At 32.1% G+C, this 24,936-nt stretch overlaps 1 protein-coding gene across 2 annotated transcripts in view; it reads right to left on the bottom strand.

Annotated features, from left to right (window-relative positions):
- LOC127733868 (atrial natriuretic peptide receptor 1-like) overlaps positions 1–24,936 on the bottom strand; it is a 73,510-nt gene that overhangs the window by 13,430 nt on the left and 35,144 nt on the right. For both annotated transcript variants that reach the window (XM_052243307.1, XM_052243317.1), the window contains 5 exons: positions 24,420–24,571; positions 24,029–24,101; positions 22,155–22,254; positions 7,090–7,176; positions 612–755 (listed from right to left, as the gene is read on the bottom strand). In XM_052243307.1, the coding sequence (XP_052099267.1) occupies positions 612–755; positions 7,090–7,176; positions 22,155–22,254; positions 24,029–24,101; positions 24,420–24,571 (556 nt within the window). The remainder of the gene's footprint in view (positions 1–611; positions 756–7,089; positions 7,177–22,154; positions 22,255–24,028; positions 24,102–24,419; positions 24,572–24,936) is intronic.

Raw genomic sequence — 24,936 nt, 5'->3', positions numbered from 1 at the left:
ATTCACATGAAAAATTTCATGTGAGATTCATGTGAAATTCACGATAGCAAATTTTGCCTGTGTAATGAACTAAGAAGCCATAGTGATATGCCTCCATCTTAGCTTTATTTGCAATAAAAAGACATGATTTATAAAAATGGAGTCTGTTATTCTGCTAATTCGCATTAAACTTATGAAGTCTCCGTTCCAATCTTTTATCCTTTCCACGTGGACCAAGCCTGATTACGGGACTATTCAAATTTTGTCAATAACTTCCCGTTGATAAATTATGAAATTATTAAGAAATTAGGTTTCCAACTCCCTCATGCAAAGTTGACCATAGATTAATTTGTTTATTGATTTTGGGTCCTTTTCGGTAATATAGCTTTCCTACGGACGTTTCTACGTATTTATACTTCTCTGACTTTCAAATGATTGGCTTCAGCGTTCCTAATGAATTTAAATCAGGAAAAGCGCTCGGATGTACAAAATTTATAAAGTGATTTTCTTTTTCTTTTAGTAATACATTTTGTATAAAAATAAGGCGATTTTGTATTACTGCACAATGAAACCGCATCATGTGTTCGAGTAACAAATTTTTTATGACAGCAATCGTCGAAAATGCAACAAACCTGAATGACCAAGACAAAGGAACTTCTTCATTCAGTAACACATCATTAAGACTTCCTTTGGCACAATATGTCATTAGGATAGCAACATTTGGTACTTCTATACAGCCCCCAACAAATCTACAGATATTCTGATGATCCATTTGTCTACAAACACATAGTTAAACATTGTTTAAATTGACTTCTTATAGCGTATGTACAAAAACAGATCTTATTTGTAATCAATATCTTGATTGCACAATATCTACAGGAGGAAGTTATGTGTATAAGCTACAGTCGATGTATATTGTTGATTTCCGAATTGGTGACTTAGTTTACAAAAGTAAACAGTTAGTAGCTGTATTGTAAATGCAACCCTTTAAAACGCAAGTAATGTAAAAAGCGCACTGGAAAATGGAATCAACCTGGACGAATGTACTCCACTTGTAAGTGATAATGATTTTACTGCATATAAATGGAAAGTGCACGGTAAGAAAATTAAAGTAACCACTTTTATAGTAAAATCTGATTCTCTGTGATTCTTTATATTAAGTTGGATGGGATTTGATTACATGAATAGTTGCCAAACTTTGATTATTTATCGCCCGTTTTAAAATAAAAGATGATATAGGATATATGGCAAGAGTATAGATGCTTAGAATGAAGAATACTTATTTAAAAAGATGTCAAATATAAAAATAAAAAGATGTGATATGAATGCTTATTAGACAACTCTCCACCAGAGACCAAATGACGTAGAAGGTTAGCACTATAGGTCACCGTATGGCCATCAAATGTTTTTGATACGGTTGCTTTGGATAGACCTTGATTGTGTGTACTGTAAAAGATCTTAAGATTTTTTCTACATAAAAATATGGTTAACAAGACACCAGGAAATAATTATTCTGTAGTAGAAATTACTAATTGCAACTAACCTGTATTATATATATTATGAAAACATTTATTAATTCAAGTATGAAGCCCTAATCAAGATTGATATATAATCTGATTTTATTTTCAATAACTAAACTAAATCTTATTTGATATAACACTGACACGATCTTGTTAACCGAAAAAAATGTCTACCTGCTTTATTACATAAAATAGCACCGACATTTTGCAACAAATCCGACATACCTGACGATAAACATGAAATACACTTTTAATCTCTTAAGAATCTATTAGCATTGTTAATAGTGCTTTAAACACACCAATATCGACAATGGCACAATATTTGCAATAAATTGAGAAGGATAATCATCATATATAAAATTCTTTTCATGCTTTACATATTTAAAATAATAATAATGTAAGAGTACGCGAACCAATAACCTAAATAATAAAAAAGAGCATAATATTATCATAAGAATCATTAAATTAGGACACAAAGTTAATAGTAAGAATGTTCAAAATCAGAACATAAAGTTAAAAGTAAAAAAAAAAATGGCAAAATAAAATCGCCGGATTAGACATTCTATTGAGCTGTAAACCGTTTCGCTTCCTTTAGAGTAAAATCCAATGATAAGAAATTGAATTACCATAGCATTGGTAGACAACATAAACGTTGGATACCCCGGATGTTACATCTTCGGATTTCTACAGTTTGGTTTTGAACGTTGTATTGATGATTGGTTATCCATAAAGTGCGTTGGACACGAAATGTATTTTACTTTTCACTGCAGCTATTTCTAAAAGTCTGTCAACACTTTTTAACAATTACAGTATCAACGCCACATATATGTTCTTTGAGGTTATGAAAAACCTTATGTCAAACATGTTACTCAAGTATAAAAGCTGCAAGATGCTTCAATTCTACAAATTTAACACACTTTGAAAATAACCGAAACCGAAATCTTACCAGGAGTTAAGTATTTTCCTTATAGTTACAAATTTTTCTTCATGGTTATGGATGCCTGCCGATGCGATTTTACAAAAGCGTGTAAAATTTGAAATATTGTTTTAATATTATGGAGCACTTACAGAGTAAAATAGATGATATTGTGTGGAGATATTTTTTTTAGACTTTAATGTTCAAATTCAATAAAATTGAGAATGGAAACGGGGAATGTGTCAAAGAGACAACAACCTGACCATAGAGTTGAAAACAGCCCAAGGCTATGGAACGCCACAGCTGTCTTATGTGGAACTCTGATATTACTTTATGTTGTTTTATTATTACTTGATGATATTTTGTCTTTACTTAATATGGTTTTGACATTACGTAATGATGTTTTGATATAACTCAATATGGAATAGTCATTACTTAATGATATTTCGATATTACACGATATTGTTTCGTATTGACTTGATATAGTTTTGTCATTACTCAATATGGTTTTGTCATTACTCGATGTGGTTTCACCATTATTTAATGTGGTTGTGTCATTAGTCAATGTGGTTTTAACATTATTTAATGTGGTTGTGTCATTAGTCAATGTGGTTTTAACATTACTTGATGTGAATGTGACTTAACGTTATGTAGTTGTTTCATTACATGATGTGGTATTGTTATTTTTTAATGATGATTTGCCTATTCTTTATATGGTTTTAACATTACGTAATGATGTTTCAAAATTTGACGATTTTACACTACATGATGTGTTTGTTTCATTATTTGATGTGGTCCTGTCATTCTTTGATGTGATTATCCCATTACTTGATGAGGTAAAATCACGTGACCGATTCGGAAAAACCTGTTCTATTTTTAGATAGATTTCAGGTTGTATGTACCTGGGATGAGTGTTGCCATCCATCGAATTTGAGTTCGGGTTACTGTTTGAGTTAAACTTTGAGTTAGTCTTCGATTTCGAATTCAAGTCATTATCAGAATTAAAATTTTAGTTAGCATTGAGTTTCGAGTTGGACTTCGAGTTTGAGTCACATTTAAGGGTAGAGTTCTAGTTACAACATTAAATTTGAGTCACTTTTTGAGGTAGAGTTTGAGTAAGATTCGAATTTAAGTCTCATTTAGATTAATTCAGATTATGAGTTGAAATTCGAGCTATCTTATATGGGTTCGTAATTAAATTTCTATCGCGGAACAAGGACTTTTGCTCGGGCTTCCGAAAAGAGGGCTCCGAGTTATGCGTACAAAAGATAAACAATGTTACAGTATACAAAACGCAACATAGAAGTTGAAATAAAGCTAGATGTGGTGTGATTGACAATGAGACAACTATCCACCAGAGTTTAAATGCAGTGGATGTAAGAAATCATATATAGGCAACCGTACAGCCTTCAACACACCGTTTAGTCAGCTACAAAAGGCCACCATGCACCATGTGAAAAAATTCAAACGAAAAAACAAACGGTCTTATTTATAAATAAACAATCTACAAAAAAAAAATGACACACATTTATACAACGACAACAATTGAACTTCATGCTCCTGACTTGGGGCAGGTACATAAAGAAAGTGCACGTGGCGGAGTTTAACATGTATGTGAGCGCTAAATCCTAACCTTACATCGGACTGTTACAGTTGTGTAACAGCACAACACGAGAAAAAAATGTAAACTAGACAAAGTGATGCCCCCGCACTCAACTCATTTAACCGCTTATACCCCAAAAATGACAAAAACAAGTTCAATTGTCTCCCAAAAAGAGCAAAAGATAATAAAAATAAAAACCCTGACCACATGCACACCTACAATATATGTACAAACAGCCAGCAGAGTGAAAACTTTCTAGCATTCAAACTGTAGGAGGAGTTATCTGGAAATGTTCTTCTTATGCAAGGAAATTTCCCAAAAAATTACAAAGTTCAACTATCTCCCAAAAAAGCAAATATTAATAAACATTAAACCCTGACCACATGCACACCTTCAATATATGTACAAACAGACAGTAAAGAGAAAACTTCCTAGGATTCAAACTGTAGGAGGAGTTATGCGGAATAACTATATACCCATAATGGGACGGACAGACGGACGGACGGACGGACGGACAGGGGTAAAACAATATGCCCCCCAGCTTTCAGTTGCGGTAGCATACAAAACAGTTTCATTTGGCTGATTCAATAGATCGGTATGACTGGGTAATATAAATCCATCGGGGTGATCTCGGATGCTCCAGAAAGGCACCCGTCGTGTTATTCGAGAAAGTACAAACCCAGTGATTTGGGTTTATTTGGAAGTTTACATTCAAGGAAAAGATGACGGTATTATGGTTACGACCACTGGAACATGTCCGTCGTCACATGTGAAACAGATATTCCGAAAAGTTTATTTTTCAATTAGTGCGAGGTAGATCAGGGAATTCAATTGATTACAAATAAAAGATTGATATTCGTATAAGTTCAAATGATCATTTACGCTAAAAAAAAATTCGGAGAATTCTTATTTTATAGTATTGATGCTTTGTCGCTATGTCCGAGCCCCTTCTACCCCCGTTTCCCTGTAACTTTAGTGTGAGTTGATTTGAAGTGTTTCATTTGTTAACAATAAAGTTCAAGTCTTTTGATTTGTGTCGAGCCTGCGACATCAATGTAGCGGCAGTGAGACACAACAAACCTATATTTCGTCGTCGATAGTGGCGTCGGCGTCTCCATCTCCATTTTTTTTTTATTTCTATTGAGTTTAACCTTTCATTATACATGTTACTAAACATGTATGCCATCATAATTTTGTACTTTTAGAATATCATACTGTATTTGTTTACCTCGACTATTGTATCTGTATTTATATTGTATGTTTCTCTGTAAACTTGTATTTAGTTTTTAGAGAATAAAGTATCTATGTATCTATAGATCGTTAGGTTTCTAGTTTTTTTACATTTTTCATTTCGGGACCTTTTATAGCTTACTATAGGGTATGGGTTTTGCTCATTGTTGAAAACCATATAGTTTTGTTTTAGTTAATAAAAACCGAATTAAACTGTTTTGACATGATAAATTTGTAAACCTCAATGAAGTGTTTTAAAACTTGTATAGGAGTTATTCCTCAATTTCAAGAAAAAGCATCTACAGAAATACATTTTTTTTTAATTTTGTTTTTACCGATAAATGTATAGATAAATGTACAGTCGATCAACATGACGCTTTTACACTTACAGCAGCAATATCAGACGAGACACATGGTTCCGTGGAATATTTTACAAATTTATTACAAAAATACTGCTTCCGTTTGAGAACTTAGGATAAAAACAACAGGACCAAGTGGTTTGGGGATATCCCAATTATGTCCGAAATACTGTAAACTTTTTAATACTTTTTTTCTTATTATTGTCTGCCGTTCCCCTTTTTCATACCAAATAACTCTGAACAACCACTCGAACTTTAATTTGAACTTTAACTCAATGGATTAGCGATACCCATCCAAAGCACCTTAAACAAACGATATATTGAAATGTTTAAAAATAGAACATATTTTTTTCCGAATTGGTCACGTGGTTTTACCTCATCAAGTAATGGGATAACCACACCAAAGAATGACAGGACCACATCAAATAATGAAACAAACACATCATGTAGTGTAAAATCGTCAAATTTTGAAACATCATTGCGTAATGTTAAAACCATATAAAGAATAGGCAAATCATCATTACGAAATAAAAAAACCACATCATGTAATGAAACAACTACATAACGTTAAGTCACATTCACATCAAGTAATGTTAAAACCACATTGACTAATGACACAACCACATTAAATAATGGTGAAACCACATCGAGTAATGACAAAACCATATTGAGTAATGACAAAACTATATCAAGTCAATACGAAACCATATCGTGTAATATCGAAATATCATTAAGTAATGACTATTCCATATTGAGTTATATCAAAACATCATTACGTAATGTCAAAACCATATTAAGTAAAGACAAAATATCATCAAGTAATAATAAAACAACATAAAGTAATATCAGAGTTCCACATAAGACAGCTGTGGCGTTCCATACAAGGCCACCAATGGATCTTTAACATAACAAGAAAATCCCACACCCGGAGGCGAGCTTCAGCTGAATGGCCCCTAAACAATATTGTATACTAGTTCAGCAAAAAAGGACGTCACACTAAACATTGAAACATATAAATGAACAAAAATTAAAAAAAACATACAAGACTAACAAAGACCAGAGGTTCCTGACTTGGGACAGGCGCAAAAATGTGGCTACGGTAACCTTTCCAATTTTGACTCATTTGTGTATGATGAAAATATGCAATAATTTCCGCTATTGTTAGCGGTAATTAGCAGGTAAAATGTAACATGGCTCTCTATCTTTGTTGAAAAAAATGTTCATGCTTATACAATACATTTCTCTCGTTACTTTTCAATTGACTATTGAATTATAATCATTCTGCAAATTCCAGACCCGGACATCAATATCCTAAATCAATAACACTGGACACTTTTATTAGATATTGTTAAAGAGACGTCAACAGCACTATTGCCAGTCACTTAAGTCACTATAGAATTATCCTTGCAATATTTTCTGTCAATAATATAAAGGCTAATATAATCAGATAACCTTTTAATTGCAATTATCTTTTATACATACCTCACAGTTCTAACTTCTTCTCTTATAAATTTTGTCAATGAAAAAGATTTCTTTTCAATCCTTTTAATTGCCACCGTCTTTCCGTCTCTGAAAAGTAAAATGATTATATATAACTAAATTGTTTAATTGTTTTCATGTTTTATGCTAAAGAAAACATATTCCTTGTCCTAAGATCTGATTAAAGTCTTGGTGATAACTTTTATAAGTATGTTTACCAGTTTTGACTGAAATTCATTTCTACAAGGCTAGAAGCACGCAAACACAGGGTTATAACAACAAATCACGGTACTTAACGGACAAAGACTCTCATAGTTTCCCGGCCGTCTCACTGCAAGAAGACTCTCCTCTATACATGCGGACCTTGTAACATTGCATTTCACAATGATAAAATCCTAAAGGTTTCGTACAAAAAAGTATGGCCTTAAAAACACACCAGATGAAAATAATACCTACACTTACCTTATAGGTGTCAGACCTCCAATTCAAAATACCTATCTATTCAACCAAATTTTGCAATTTTCACAGCTTTCTAAATATTTTACCTTAAGTTTAACTCCTTAGAAACCAGTTATATCCTGAATTATACATGTATCACCTTTCTACATGTCAATTCTTAACCCATGTTTAAAGTCTTATAAAGAAGAACTGTCTTTCGGAAGACAAGTACTACTAAAAATAACCCCGGTTTTCTGGAAATCTTGAATTAGTATACTATGGAGCGCATTAATCCTCAGATTTTAATGCAAACTTATATACAAGTAAATTTTGGCTCAAAATGGTCTAAATATATTTCTCTTTCACCAAAAGTTTCATTTCTGCATTTTTGTTGGTTAGTTTAAGTAAACAATGACATCAAAAGCACTATGTTTTGTCAGAGTAGGGCTATTTTTCCATACGTTCTAAATTGGAGTGGCTGAATTGGTGGTTTGACACCTATACAAGTTAACCGATTTCAGATCATCTTGAAATATAATGCCATTAGATACGCCATAGTTTATTATGTTAAGTTCATTTTCTCAAGTATTTGCATGATGACATGTTGTTACAGGGTAGTGGAATGATTAGCATAAATGATGAAAAACAACAATTATTGAAGAGCTTTCCCAACTTGAGACGGACACATTATCATACAGCGATGTTAAGATAGTTCGGTGATTATTCAACCATCTACCTTTTACGTCTATATGTGGAGAAACAAAAAATATGGAGTTGAAAATAAACTCATAATAGATACCAGGATTAAACTTTTGCACGTCAGATGCGCGTTTCGTCTACAAAAGACTTCAGTAACGCCCGAATCAAAAAATTTAAAAGACCAAATAAAATAAGAAGTTGAAAAGCACTGAGGACCCCAAAAAAGATTTTGCTAAATACAGCTAAGTTAACGTGGGTTTCGTCTACAAAAGACTCATCAGTGACGCACGAATCAGAAAAGTTAAAAAGGCCAATTAAAGTAAGAAGTTGAATAGCATTGGGGACCCCAAAAAGGTTTTGCCAAATACAGCTAAGATAGTCTATTCCTGTGGTAGAAAATCCTTAGTATTTCAAAAAAATCAAAGTTCTTTGAACAGTTAGTTTGTAATAATGACCATATAATGATAATTCGTGTCAACACAGAAGTGCTGATCACCGGGTTGGTGTTACCCTCGGGAAGGACTAAATAAAATACTAGTAGTACAGAAGGATGTTCCAAGTCATACAAAATAGAACAGAAGGATGTTCCAAGTCATACAAAATAGTACAGAAGGATGTTCCCAGTCATACAAAATAGTACAGAAGGATGTTCCCAGTCATACAAAATAGTACAGAAGGATGTTCCAAGTCATACAAAATAGTACAGAAGGATGTTCCAAGTCATACAAACTAGTATGTATAGAAAGATGTTCCAAGTCATACAAAATAGTACAGAAGGATGTTCCAAGTCATACAAAATAGTACAGAAGGATGTTCCAAGTCATACAAAATAGTACAGAAGGATGTTCCAAGTCATACAAAATAGTATGTATAGAATGATGTTTCAAGTCATACAAAATAGTATAGAAGGATGTTCCAAGTCATACAAAATAGTACAGAAGGATGTTCCCAGTCATACAAAATAGTACAGAAGGATGTTCCCAGTCATACAAAATAGTACAGAAGGATGTTCCAAGTCATACAAAATAGTACAGAAGGATGTTCCAAGTCATACAAACTAGTATGTATAGAAAGATGTTCCAAGTCATACAAAATAGTACAGAAGGATGTTCCCAGTCATACAAAATAGTACAGAAGGATGTTCCAAGTCATACAAAATAGTATGTATAGAATGATGTTCCAATTCATACAAAATAGTATAGAATGATGTTCCAAGTCATACAAAATAGTATAGAATGATGTTCCAAGTCATACAAAATAGTACAGAAGGATGTTCCAAGTCATACTAAATAGTACAGAATGATGTTCCAAGTCATACAAAATAGTATGTATAGAATGATGTTCCAAGTCATACAAAATAGTATAGAATGATGTTCCAAGTCATACAAAATAGAACAGAAGGATCTTCCAAGTCATACAAAATAGTATGTATAGAATGATGTTTCAAGTCATACAAAATAGTACAGAAGGATGTTCCAAGTCATACAAAATAGTATAGAATGATGTTCCAAGTCATACAAAATAGAACAGAAGGATCTTCCAAGTTATTCAAAATAGTATGTATAGAATGATGTTCCAAGTCATACAAAATAGTACAGAAGGATGTTCCAAGTCATACAAAATAGTACAGAAGGATGTTCCAAGTCATACAAAATAGTACAGAAGGATGTTCCAAGTCATACTAAATAGTACAGAATGATGTTCCAAGTCATACAAAATAGTATGTATAGAATGATGTTCCAAGTCATACAAAATAGTATAGAATGATGTTCCAAGTCATACAAAATAGAACAGAAGGATCTTCCAAGTCATACAAAATAGTATGTATAGAATGATGTTTCAAGTCATACAAAATAGTACAGAAGGATGTTCCAAGTCATACAAAATAGTATAGAATGATGTTCCAAGTCATACAAAATAGAACAGAAGGATCTTCCAAGTTATACAAAATAGTATGTATAGAATGATGTTCCAAGTCATACAAAATAGTACAGAAGGATGTTCCAAGTCATACAAAATAGTACAGAAGGATGTTCCAAGTCATACAAAATAGTACAGAAGGATGTTCCAAGTCATACAAAATAGTACAGAAGGATGTTCCAAGTCATGCAAAATAGTACAGAAGGATGTTCCAAGTCATACAAAATAGTACAGAAGGATGTTCCAAGTCATACAAAATAGTATGTATAGAATGATGTTCCAAGTCATACAAAATAGTATAGAATGATGTTCCAAGTCATACTGATTTTTTTTATCTGTTGAGAATGAGATAACTTCTTATAATAATCATACACATTGAAGTTTTTACTGTTCATCAAAGTCGAAAGAAAAATTCTGATAATAAACATGAAAAAACGTTGAAAAAATTTGAAATGAAAGAATGTTTCCAGACTGACCACAATTAAACACAAGTTTGAGCTTTTTAAAAAGCTGTGGACTGCTTCGCTCTATCCTAATTTAAGGTAATACGTGTGCATGTGGTTGTTGATTTAGTATTGGAAATGTGGTATTTTTAGATATTGATTGATATAAAATAGATGTCTTAGTCTTGGAATATCAATTTTCGTATATATATTAAGATGAACTTTTCTAAAATTTTAAACTGGCTGTTCAGTGTTGTACGTTATACACCCATGCTTTTAAAAAAAATTCGATTTACTTGTTGAAATTTAAAACATTTACAAAAAAAAAAAAGTAAAATCACAAAAATACTGAACTCCGAGGAAAATTCAAAAAGGAAAGTCCCCAAAACACGACTCTCGGGGTGTGCCCAGATTGGCAGAAGTTATTAAATACAGATAATGCATTTTTGTAAACATTGTATAGGAACATTGTTTAGCTAAACAAATCGTGCATTTTACAGATTAACAAAGCAAATAAACAGGTGTTAAAGAATTGATATTTCAATATTGAATTTCAGTGTGCAATATTTGCATAATAAAACGAACATGAATTAGTAACACTTGATCGGAACTGAAATACACATAGTTAATTTTCCGGCATTTGATGTCTTATCCTGAGACGAGAAAAGTCTGTAATTCTTTATCTCATTTAAGCCAATAGCTGTTGCTGTATCGCAGCCGAATCATAAAGCAACCAATCAGAATCTTTATGTGATAAGTAATTATTTCAAGATGGCGTGTATATCGACTGAAACTAATAGCTCCGCATCGTGATGCGAAGCAATAAGAGAAAATCATACAGTGCGCATATTTTAGTAAAAAAAATTAAAAAAATAATATTTGACAAATATCATTTTCAAGAGGATGAATTCAAAAGAAAAACTTGACAACACTATACAAGTCACATTTTGAAGCACGTTGGAAACCTTTTGCAGCACGTTGGAAACCGTTATGTATGGAGCACTTACAGAGTGATATAACCAAAATCAATTCATAAAAAACCTAGTCATCAAAGTTTTGTTATTCTTAGCTAAAAGAAAATATTGGTAAAAGTATTACGTGATGACTGTGCGTATTATATTTTTTTTTTTATTATTGGTTTTGTGGCTAAAATGTTTACTTTAACACGAAACATTTCCTCGCGATCGTTATGTCTTCACAATGAAAATGAAATTTCATCGTTATACAATCATTGATCTTTGATCTTTATGTTGACCTCTGAATGCCATCTTTTCCCAGATTTATACGAAAACGTGCTTGTATAGTAATGGAATATGTTTTTCCTACGCTGATTAAGGTGATACAAATGTGTTCAAGATTTGTGCGTGTTTGTGGTTTTCAGAAGTGAGGCGTAAAATGAATATCATATTGAACAAATTAAGTTTTTCAAATGACACAAATTGGGGAAAGATTTGTCTGAAATACTTTTTTTGCTTGAATCATATAAAAACATTACTTTGAACTTCAATCGGTTGGCTTCTCGAGAATATGAAAAGAAGCTAACGTTATCCTTCAACTTCACGTTCCGCCAAAAACACAATGTACTCTGATTGAATGATTCAGATATGTGGCCATGTTGAACGATGCGTTCCTATTGAACTTGAAATAAAGTATACACAGATAGAGTGTATATGAAATAATGATATGTGCTACGATTGCCAATGAGACAACTAGCACCCAAATGATGTGGACGTAAGCAATTATTGGTCATCGCAAGGCATCCAACGATAGGCGAAACCCATACTGTATACGAATGGTGTTCGCCCTATTATTCATTGACCCTTTCTTGATGCATAAATAGGATTAAAACAAATCAGTTCAACGTATTATCAAATATTTAACTGTCTTGATTCATTATTTGAATCGAAATCAAACAAAAAATGCTTTCAATACATTTAGTGTTATGTTTTATCATATAATTAAGCGATGATTACATGTTTTGTCTTTGTATAAGACCCGGTTTTGTTTCGTTTGAAAACCAACAAATTATGAAAAGCAACCTTAACACGGATCTGAACATTCTCCGTTAAAAGAATTCAATATATATGCTATTATAAAACACACCTGTCGTTTTAACATTTATTTTACACGGGAACTTTTCGAAATAGAGAGTACACGTTTTTTTAATGTTATACGTATACCTTACGCACCTATCTTATTTATAGCATGCATTTACATTAAATCTTTTATACTTTATTATGATGTATGTTTGTTTATTATACCTTAGCACGAAATGATTTAAAAATAAGAAGATGTGGTATGATTGCGTCACCATATCAATTTATCAAAAGAGTAAAGCTAGTGTGTTATTCTATACTGTGCGCTATGTTTACGATAGTTTACTCTTTAAATCATTGACGAACAGTCAGAAAAAAGACTTTATATAAAAAAAGAAGATGTGGTATGATTGCCAATGAGACAACTCTCCACAAGAGACCAAATGACACAGAAAATAACAACTGTAGGTCACCGTACAGCCTTCAACAATGAGCAAAGCCCATACCTCACAGTCAGCTATAAAAGGCCGAAATGACAATGTAAAACAATTCAAACGAGAAAACTAACGGCCTAATTTATGTCTATACTATTTTTCACGAATTTTAAAATTGTGCATCCAACGCCACTAAATTTTCTGTTACTACATAAACTTGAGCAGGCACATTTCATATTTCAAATTCCAAGAAAACTCAAGTTAAAATTTGAAATAAATGTATATTAGAATTATGTATTTTCAATGTGATTATAAGTTGGCTTGCAGCATATTATCGTCACAAGATCTACGTCTTATTTAGAACAACCTAAGTAGCCATTAACCCCATGAAAATTGCCAATGAAGCAACTTTCCATCAGAGTCCAAATAACGTAAAAGTTGGCAAATATATGTTACCGAATGGCCTTCAACAATGAGAAACATCAATACCGCATAGAAAGCTATAAAAGGCACAGAAATGACAAATGTGCAACAATTCAAACGTGAAAACTAACGGCTTGATCAAACTATAAAAGAAAAAAAAAATGGGGGGGGGGAGGGTCTAAAACTCAACTTGGTTAGAATATTACGATTCCCCAAAAATGTATAAACTTATCATATTGTAAAAAATTTCTTACACCAAAATAATATTGTTAAACATTTCTAACACCAAAATAATCTTTTTTAATTACTTCAGATGACAGAAAATGTGACTATTGAGGGAGCAGATGAGTATTTTCATATGCTTATTCATGAAAGCTCATCTGCTGTCACAACTGCTTTTAAACAACACCAATGATAAGTCTGGGTTTATTTGCTGTTTTATACAAGTAGTCCAAGCCGCCACGAATTTCCATCCCTTGGTCTCGCATTCCGACGAGACCAAAATATCAATGTGAATTTTGAAAATAAACATGATAATCCAATTCACATTCTTATAAAACTTTAAGATGGTATACGATATAGTTATATTTCATATCATTTATTAGTGGCGGATCCAGGGGGCGTAGAGTGCGTACGTCCCCATTATTGACAAAAAAGATTTTTATATCATATTTTTTACGATTTATACATATTTTTTTCAGCATAAAATCGTCCTTGATCCGCCCTTGTATATTGGCAGTTTTAAACTTTACCAATGCCCTTAAATGTAAAGCAAAGTACGATAATCATAACACATTGGAGAGATATAGAACTGTTTATTTATAAAATTATTAATGAAATAATCAGTATTGCATTTTCTGAATGACCTGATACTATTTTACTAATTTATACTAAGTATAATAGTTAGAAGGAGGGGTAAACAGATTTTTAACGCATGATTATTGTGATCCAATGCGCTGCAGGAAAATTTATGCATCTACATCTGTCTTATTCTCTTGCTTTATAATAAACATTTAGTGTTCATTAATTTTTTTCAAATAAAAAAAACAAACAAACGAACAGAGAGCTTAAACCTCAAATTGCGTTACAACCTTCTTTTCTTTGTATTTCGCCGTTAAAGTATTCGTTTTTATACAAAGCAAAAATTAAAAAAAAAATGTTTCTGATAAAGCAGGAATTCAAGCGTTTGCGGATTCAAATAAATGATAAGTTTTCCAACAGTCCACCAAACTCCTATTGAACGACGGATTTTAATTTAGTAATACGATTATGCGTTATTTTCTATGAAAAACGTGGTCCTGCTTTGGGAAATTTTTAAGACGAAACCGGGTCGTACACATACACAAAACCGGTTCCTTTAATTTTGACATGACCCATTTTTTTCGTTCCATGCACAGAAGTACAAATATTGAGGTGCTCAAATTGACTAGTCTTATAATCTCCATGTTAATATATTTTTTTTTGTACCTTTCTTTCCGTACAATGTGCACAATTTATCGAGATATTAAACAAATTCGAGGCAAGGTTCACTCAAATCGTCATTTTGACGTGCCTTTTTACTTATTTCTCCGTTAATATAGAACGGTTGTAGAAAATATTACATCTCACAATCGAAAACAGTTATATGTGTATTTCTATTCTTCAATATCATAAAAATAACAAATAAATAAACAGAAATCATCCTTTTTATCTGTTTCTTGATGGTCCGTCACCGTCCAGGATATTAGATACTATTGAGTCCAAACATTTTTTGCCGGGGTAGTTTAGACAGTGTTCAATGTTTAGGAAATGTTGTCCGTATCTCCCCAATATTTCACCACGTGCAAATTAAACGTTTTTTCATGGAACGTCAATGTAACTTCATATATATAATTTCATTTCCATTGACTGCAAGTTTCGCATTTATATATATCTTTTGCATTTGACACGTTCTGCATAATGACAATATGTTTGATAAACTTCTTTTAAAAGTAATAATTCAACATGAAAAATTTTACTTCCATCAACGTTTTATAAACCATGCGCTGATCTTAAAGGCGTCGAAAATGTCGGATAAATTCTTATAATATTGTGCAAAAGGTTACTTATTTTTTTTCATGCAAAAAATTGTGATTTGGGCGTGAAATTTGGTTGAAAAATTGCAAGGCACGATTTTCTTAAAATAATCATGCAATTTTCATGTGTTAACTTACTCGTAATTTTTGGGTAAAGTTACCCGACATTTTCAGATTATTTTATGTAGCATATGTTTTGATAACACAGAAGCATTTGTTTTCGAACCTAGTTACAGAGACATAATAGTCTCTGCTACAACGAGTGTTTGTTTTATACACATACAGTCATTTCCAGGCATCCGACAAACAGACGCATGTGAAAAATACTCATTCATGGGATTTCAAGGACTGTAAATCATTTTATAATTTAAAATGAACAATTCCAATTTGAAATTTTTAATCCAAAATTTGAGGTTGAATTTATAATTCAATTTAAGATCTAGTAAACAGAGGATATATGGTTGCTGTTGCTGTCGATGATCCAAACGGGGATTATTTTTCATTAAAAGCTTCTTGAAAGACAGATATTCAGATGTCGATAGTACGGATAAAAGGGGAAGGGGGGGGGGGGGGGCTCAATTTCTAAAAGGCATTGAAATTATTCACAAACTGAAGTTTTAAAGATTATCAGTTTAAGGCGAGTTCATAAAATTTAAACCCTTGAATCCCAAAACAGCCTTGGGACCAGTTGTGTGCATGCGAATCTATGACTAGACTTAGATATCCATCATAATAGAATCTTGACCATGCTAGTGAATACGCATTTTGCAATAATTGACAGTCTTGGGCAGCGACAAATATGAGACATATATACTTTAAAAAAGTTAGGATTATGAAGAAAAGAAGTTGTTGTCTGCTCTATGGTCGGGTTGTTGTTTCTTTGACACATTCCCCATTTCCATTCTCAATTTTATTAATATGCCAAAAATATATAATCAGTCATTTAAACCTGCTGTGTCCATTTTTTAAAAGAAATAGTTAAAAATCAAAATGTTATCTGTATAAAAAATGCAAACTGACGTTTAGTACAGAAGTCGATCAAAATTTTAACGTCATAGTCAGCTATAAAAGGCCCCGATAAAATACATCGTGAAACATTTCCTAACGAAAAAAAAACCAGCGAATAGCAACAGGTAAATAGATCATGTTCTCTCAGACTTAAGTCTGCTTCATATCTTGACTTACAACTAGAAATGGACAACGATGGTAGTTTAAAACTAAATATGCCTGTACCATTTGTCGCTAGTAACCAGCTATCAACAATCGTTTGGCCATGCTCTTATCTTTTTTTTTTTTTTTTACTTAGATTTTTGGTTTTTGATTATCCCTTAGTATCTTCTCCTGTTTTAACTGGTTGTTGAGAATTTACTAAACCTTTGTTCCAGTGTCCTGACTAATTTTTTTTCTACATGTTTTTTATATCTGATATCAGAAAAAGTTAAGTGTTATTCTTTTCCGGATTTGTCCATTTAAATTTTTGACTTGATTATTATGCCAATGTAGTACATTTACATATTATATTTACTATTTGTTTTTTTTTAAAGGAGAAATTGATTAAATGCATCTAAGAATTGAGATGGATTACATTTGCTTATGAATCAAATGCATTTTCATTGGGTGTTTGAACTTTTGATCTGAATTTTATAGAATTATCTGTAAACGATATTAAGATTCAGTACAAATAAACTCAAATTAAAAATATTGATTGATGAAAACAGTTAAGCGGTTTTATTCGATTCGTCTGTTTACAAAGTTCACAAATTCAATCAACATAATATCAATAAGAGGTAATTATACGTATCAATGGCCGTTACTTCCATTTTAATGACAATTCATTTTCATTCATCTCAGAATTGCTGTTGTCCATTGAAGTTAAATTACTAGTATGAATAATCGACAAAAACAAAAACAGAATATTGTAATTGAAACGAAACTATATTTGTAGAATTTGTATAAAATTCAAGGGATACGTTATAATACGTGAAATAAAAACGTCATTAGTCTAGTGTTTTAGCTATCCAAACGTCAATTTGTTTAATTATCATAGTAAATTAAAAGTTCAGTATCTGATTACTGATAAGCACATTCAGTTGTACCATGTATAAAAACTTCTATGATTACGTCCCGCTCCAACGATATGCTTGAACGAGGTTCGATCGTCTAATAGACATATTTTCTATAAGCTCTATAAAACATCTATCACTCAATTTCGTTCTGAATTTAAAAAAAAATAATTAACCTGACCCTGAGAACGAGTAAATAAAAGTAAAACTTCAAAACCCCATTTAATCTGACCCTTAGAGTAACACCACAATATCCCATTTTATCTGTTAGGGTGAACCATTAACAAAATGTACAATCCACAAAATCTCAGAATTTTACAGTGGCATTTTATCATCCACAGTAATTATGAATAGAAACACATTTTCATGTAAGCCATACGAATAAATAGAATATTTGGACAGAGTCAATATATGAATCGGGATATTTTTTTCGAATGCACCCCTGTAACAATTATAGGTGCCCCAACCCACTTCCAGACGCCAGACCTTTCTAGTGCCACGCGTGTCAACAAAACGAACACAATTTGTACCCAACATTTCTTCTATGCAACCCAAGCCGAAAAACATATTATTTTAGCATTCCAGGAATCAATCATTTCTTCAGAAAATACGATTAATATATGCAGTATATGACCGTAATATTATGTATATATGTAGGACTCTAAAGTGCGATGGTCTGCGCTAAAGTGCGATGCCTCCATACGCTAAAGTCCGATGGTCCGCGAAAGTATAGACGTAAGAAATGTAGTTGGATTATGACGTTAACAGTCGTTTATATAAATCAAAAATGAACATGCCGGAAGATAAATTTATTTGATTAACAACTTTTAAACCAAATGTCCATGACTTAATTAATTTAAACCTTACCGTGCATTGTCGGCTGATGCAAATGTGGTTTTTTTTTCGGGTGCTGGAAGAAGGACTTGTAACCTGCAGTCGACCATTTTACTATATAGATACAAAATAGTATACGCATAAGTATCCTGTATCCTGCTTCTATTGGAAGCGAACGGATACATTTAAATCATTGTTTATGTAACTTGCAGTTTATTTTGCGGTCCCCGTTAAAATATTGTCGATTTTATTGAAAAGTAACGTCGGTAAAATTAAAGGTACATGTTTTCATGCGTAAATTATAAGTTGTCGGCTAAAACATTAGTTTGTACATTGCAGGAAAATATAACATGTATTTGTACTCGCTACGAAAAAGGAGAAAGCTCGGAGAACATCGCCTTTCTCTCTCATTTAAATTAAACCTTAAACAATTAAATGTTACATATTCCGACAATGAATGAATTTTGTATTTGTAATTTACAATGACGAATGTAAGGGAGGTGTTCACATTATTGATAGACTGTGTGAACGGCAAGCTACACCAATTATCCAAATATTTAATACGCCCGAATTGTAAACAATTTATTTACAGGAAATATAGTATTTGGTGACACCTAAATTACCTTTCTAGCAATTATTACGTGGTCGGTCTTCTAAATTTAGAAACAATCGCTTAAGCCTACCGGTAAATTATAAAGCCTATCACATATGTTATACCTTAGCATATTAGCTTTTGCAAAAAGACTATTTTTTAACATCCATGTACTTTAACGTTTTAAGCCCTCTAACCTTACTCTTTTTGTCCATCTTAGCGTGACCATCGCACTTTAGAGTACCATCGCACTTTAGAGTCCTACATATATACATGTATAGTGAAATCCATATTGGGGGGAAATAAGGGCATGGGGGAAAAGTGGCTATATGTATTAGTATTGTCAACTTTCCGCGGGGGAAGAATGGTAATGATCCAAAATTTCCCTAGGTGGAAATGAGATCATGCCAATTTTTCCCCCGGGGGAAAAACTGGCATGGGGGAAAATGACTATATGACACCGGTTCACAAGGGAGTTTAATGACGTCATTATAGACTTAAAACACTAAATCCCTTGGATGTGTTTTAGTTGATTTTAGTCTCTGATGCATGATTTTTTATTATTAATTGTTTTTGGTTTTTAACTAGCTTTCAGTAATTGCGAGTACTCTCAAATCGCACTTTCGTGTTAATTTGACCTGTTGATACAATTTGTAATGCATTTTTGTTATTTAATTTTAACTTATTTTGTGTTATATCTCGTCTCACTATTTTTAATATATACCACATTTGATAAGTGTTTGGTATGACGATGAATTTTCACTTCTGTTTTCGTACTATGAACAACAAAATTATTTATTTTTTAAAAAATATTTCCGTACTCCATGTATACCTTACAATAAAATTATTTTTTATTTACCTGTGACGTTATTTTATTTGGTGGCATTTTGTCCAAGGTTATGGTTGTCTTTCTGATATTGTTTTGCATCTCCCCCCTCATTTTGTATTAATTTTGTATTTACATTGTGTCATAGATCAATTTTATTCGTTCAGTTAATGTTTAGTTGTTTTTGTTAATATGTCTTTTGACTTTTGATTTACTTAAGCTATTTCAATTGATATTTTATAGTATGTCTTTCTATGTTGTGATGTTACACTATTGTGTCAGGTTAGGGTGAAGGTTGGCGCCTGTTAAAACGTTTAAACCCGCTGAATTTGTGAGCACCTGTCCTAAATCAGGAACCTGTTGTTCAGTGGTTGTCGTTTGTTGATGTGGTTCATAAGTGTTTCTCGTTTCTCGTTTCTCGTTTTTACATCGCGATGAACGTGAGGGCATTCCGATGTATTGTTGCCAGAGAGATTTCCATTACGTAACTTTCGTGTTTGACTGGTAACCGATCTATAATCTATAAATACGCGGACATCATCGAGTGCAAAATAACATTCCTTATCGCTTGTTATAAATACATTTCTTCAATGAATACTCATAAAATATTTTTTTATAACATAAATTAATAATATGAAAATGTTTTGTTATATATATATATATAAGTATAAAATGATTAATATCTATGCACACGTACAGAAAAAAATTGTGTTAACACATGCGGAAAAATATCTCAAGAACGTTTGCAATCTCCCATGCAGAGTTATCGGTCCTTGCTTTCTCTCAAGGACCGATAACTCTGCATGGCAGGTTGAACGTTTTGCGGGAAATTATATGAATGCTTACTCAAATTCAATCTATTAGAAAAATCAAATTATTGCAGAAGAGTGTCCACCATGCACTTGCACTGCACTATTATTAATATAGTAGAATAGAATGATATACAAATGGATGAAAATTATATATACATGTAACTGTAATATACAAATATTAATATAATATATAACAACAAACCAGAGTATACTGATTTGTATCACTACAATATAATAGTTATTACGGTGAGGTTGAATTCCCTGTCATTTATTTATCATCCACGCACGAACTTGTCTCAGAAAATTTTTCATATCTGTACACCTCACTTTCAGGTATAAAGATGTGATTTTTTTTTTCTGAGACAAGTGCTTGTGACCATCCACAAGAACTTGCGGTAATCCGATGTTCAGTACTTCAGTACTTTGATTTATATAGATTAGACCGTTGGTTATTCTGTTTGAATTTTTTTACGCTAGTCATTTTTGGGGCCCTTTATAGCTTGCTGTTCGGTGTGAGCCAAGGCTCCGTGTTGAACGCCGTACTTTGACCTATAATGGTTTACTTTTACAAATTGTGACTTGGTTGGAGAGTTGTCTCATTGGCACTCATACCACATCTTCTTATATCTATTTGATCAAATCACATTTTCTAAACCAAAAGCCAGAGGCTTTTGCATTTGTCACATGTGTTCATTTGTCACATGTGTTCATTTGCCACGTGTTAATTTCTCAGTTAATGATTCGTGTACTTGTTTGTTTACTTTCATATATATGTGGATTAGTTATAAAACATAATAAATACGACACTTTCAGGATTGCTTGAGTGTAACGTAGTTTATATATATGTGGATTAGTTATAAACATAATAAATACGACACTTTCAGGATTGCTTGAGGGTAACGTAGTTTATATATATGTTGATTGATTATAAACATAATAAACACGACACTTTCAGGATTGCTTGAGGGTAACGTAGTTTATATATATGTGGATTGGTTATAAACATAATAAATACGACACTTTCAGGATTGCTTGAGGGTAACGTAGTTTATATATATGTGGATTGGTTATAAACATAATAAATACGACACTTTCAGGATTGCTTAAAGGTAACGTAGTTTATATATATGTGGATTGGTTATAAACATAATAAATGCGACACTTTCAGGATTGCTTGAGGGTAACGTAGTTTATATATATGTGGATTATTATAAACATAATAAATACGACACTTTCAGGATTGCTTGAGGGTAACGTAGTTTATATGTGGATTAGTTATAAACATAATAAATACGACTCTGTCAGGATTGTTTAAGGGTAACGTAGTTTATATATGTGTGGATTATTATAAACATAATAAATGCGACACTTTCAGGATTGCTTGAGGTTAACGTAGTTTATATATATGTGGATTTGTTATAAACATAATAAATGCGACACTTTCAATATTTCTTGAAGGTAACGTAGTTTATTTGAATTGTAAAATGATCTTACACGTCTCCAGTTGAAACAAAGACCTGTGTCAGATTAAATCCTGTCTCGAACTTGTCGTCTGTCCGACTAATCATGCTGCCCATCCAAATACGATTTTCATCTAAAAATAACAATGATAGTTTTAGACATTATATTATTTAACACTAGAGCAAGTATTGCATTGGTATCATACACGAACTTGCATTATAATTGTTATGGTATGAAGATATGAAAAAAGTCAATATTTTGTAGCAAACTAACAACGTAAAGGTCAAGCTATTATGTCATATAATTATTAATGTAATCCAGGGAGTACAGGATTGCCACAGGCCCTCATATCCTCCTTTCATAAAAAGAGTCGTTGCAATCACATCAGTTGAAACAATATATAAAAAGCTTATTTTATGAGTAAATATACTGCCTGTCAAAAAGTTTCGACTGAAAGGTTGGTATACATAGCTTCCCTCCCAAATTTGCCGCCTATGTATTCATATCCCGTGTGTGTGTTCATTGAGGTATGTATACATTTTCTAGTGGAAAAAAAACGGGTACTGAACTAAGACTAAGGTATGATTTTGAATCAAATAGGATCATTCAAAATGTCTTCAGATTCAAGAAATAGATATTGAACTTAACCTTTTTTTGCTGTTATTGTATAAAAAATGTCTATCTTTCGAAATATAGCCTTTATACCGGTATATATATCTGTTACACAGTCGTGAATGCATAAGAGGAAAGGCTGATAAAATCCTTTGAGAGTGTTTATAAAAATGTATGAATCAAGTTGGTTATTATATTCAACACTTCGAAAGCAACTTTGAGCAAAGCAAAATTATTCCACCAACACGATATCATGAATGAAAAAAAAAATCCAATGGTCAAAAATAGCTTTTAATGATTGTTATTTCTTACATTTAGCAGTCAATGATGATGTCGCTAATTGACTGATTGTGAATTCTAGTATTTTATGGCTACTTCTTCTACTAAGCATAACAAAGTTACTGCAATGTTTTTGGCATCATTAATTGCGGTTTATAATTCTATTCAGTATTGTTTTTACCAGAAATATATTTTATTCTACCACCTAGTATTTTAGTATAGTGGGATACAAGGATAAGCTATACGTCAATTAGACAACGACACATATAACCAAAAGGCATCTAAAGGGCAACAAATTGCAATTTATCTACAAATTTTGTGACAAAGCAAACATAGATTTTCTTGTTTTCGTTCTTGAACAGTTTCATCATTCCTTTCCTTTCCTTGATGATATAGATCTTTCGAAAGTAGGCACAAAACCGATTTAGCGCTTTCCCCAGTTGTACCGGGGGCTATACGTCCTCCGTTTGGTCCAGTTTTAATATATCGGTTATGATTAATTAGAAAATATTCAAACATTTTATAAAGATCGTCAAGTGGTAATCATTTTTTTTGCTATTAAAATCATCAAAGTTGATGAAAAGTAAAAAAAAAAAAAAAATAGAATTATAAACCGAAGATTAAATGTGCAATTAATGATGCCAAAACCATTGCAGTAACTTTGTTATGCTTAGTAGAAGTAGCCATACTAGAATTCACAATCAGTCAATTAGCGACATCATCATTGACTCACTGCTAAATGTAAGAAATAACAATCATTAAAAGCTATTTTTGACCAACACAATATTCATGAATACAAGCCTTATTGTTAAGTATGATGACATTCAAGCGTGTTTGACGGTAGTTAAAACAAATCAAATGTTCTTCACAAGTTATATTATTAGTAGTTAAATGGTACTCCCACAAAAGGGATGTCAAGACGTTTTACAGCGCCAGTCGTTTTCTTCCGATTCACCGATCTTTAACCTGACCTGTTTTAATACACTACAACACAACAGTGGTATACGTGAGCTTACTTGTTTTAATGTCATCATATTTGTATATCCAACTGCTATCATATAGTAATTTTCTTTTTTGGTAAGAGAAATACTGAAAATAAAAAGGTTTAAAGAAAACTATAACAATTGTCATTATTCAAAACGAGGACAATATTTACTTTTATATTAAGTATATTCCTTTATATTACATTTCAGTTGCCATATATTAATATAAAAATAAGATGTGGTATGATTGTTTTTGATGAAGTAGGCATGTATGCGCTGCATATACCTCTACTTTTTCTCGTTGCTTGCTTGTCAATCGGATACTTATGCATAATGCTATATCTTAAATTTTGAATTGACAATGTTTTTACTATCAGTTGTGCTGTTAGCATATATTTATTTAGCCATATTAATTGAAACGTACACCATATATAGCTCCAATTACAATAAATATTAGTAGAATAGAAGCAGCTATTATTCCGTAATGCCAGTCTTGAAGAGGACAGGTTCCACAATCTTTAGGACAAACAGTACAGTCTTCTCCATCGTCTGACTCACATAGGTCATTTCCACAATCTAAATAAAATCAATACTTTATTAAGAAAAAAATAATAATTAATATAAAACACTAAAACTGTTTTGCTTATCAAAGGGTAACCATCACTTACAAAAACATTATTAATTACAAATTATTCAATAATAATATATATATAATAAAATAATATTTTTGGCGATACATTTAGTGCAGAATTGTCATGATGACGTCACTAAGACGCCCTTTACATGACATAAATTGTCATGAAGATGTCACTAAGACGCCCTTAACATGACATAAATTGTCACGATGGTGTCACTAAGACGCCCTTTACATGACATAAATTGTCATGATGACGTCACTAAGACGCCCTTTACATGACATAAATTACATTTTTGACCAAACA

The sequence above is a fragment of the Mytilus californianus genome, unplaced genomic scaffold (genome assembly GCF_021869535.1).
Source record: "Mytilus californianus isolate M0D057914Y unplaced genomic scaffold, xbMytCali1.0.p SCAF_1, whole genome shotgun sequence".
Taxonomy (NCBI): domain Eukaryota; kingdom Metazoa; phylum Mollusca; class Bivalvia; order Mytilida; family Mytilidae; genus Mytilus; species Mytilus californianus.
The sequence above is the reverse complement of the archived record's forward strand: the minus strand, read 5'-3'. Positions and strand labels throughout refer to the sequence as shown.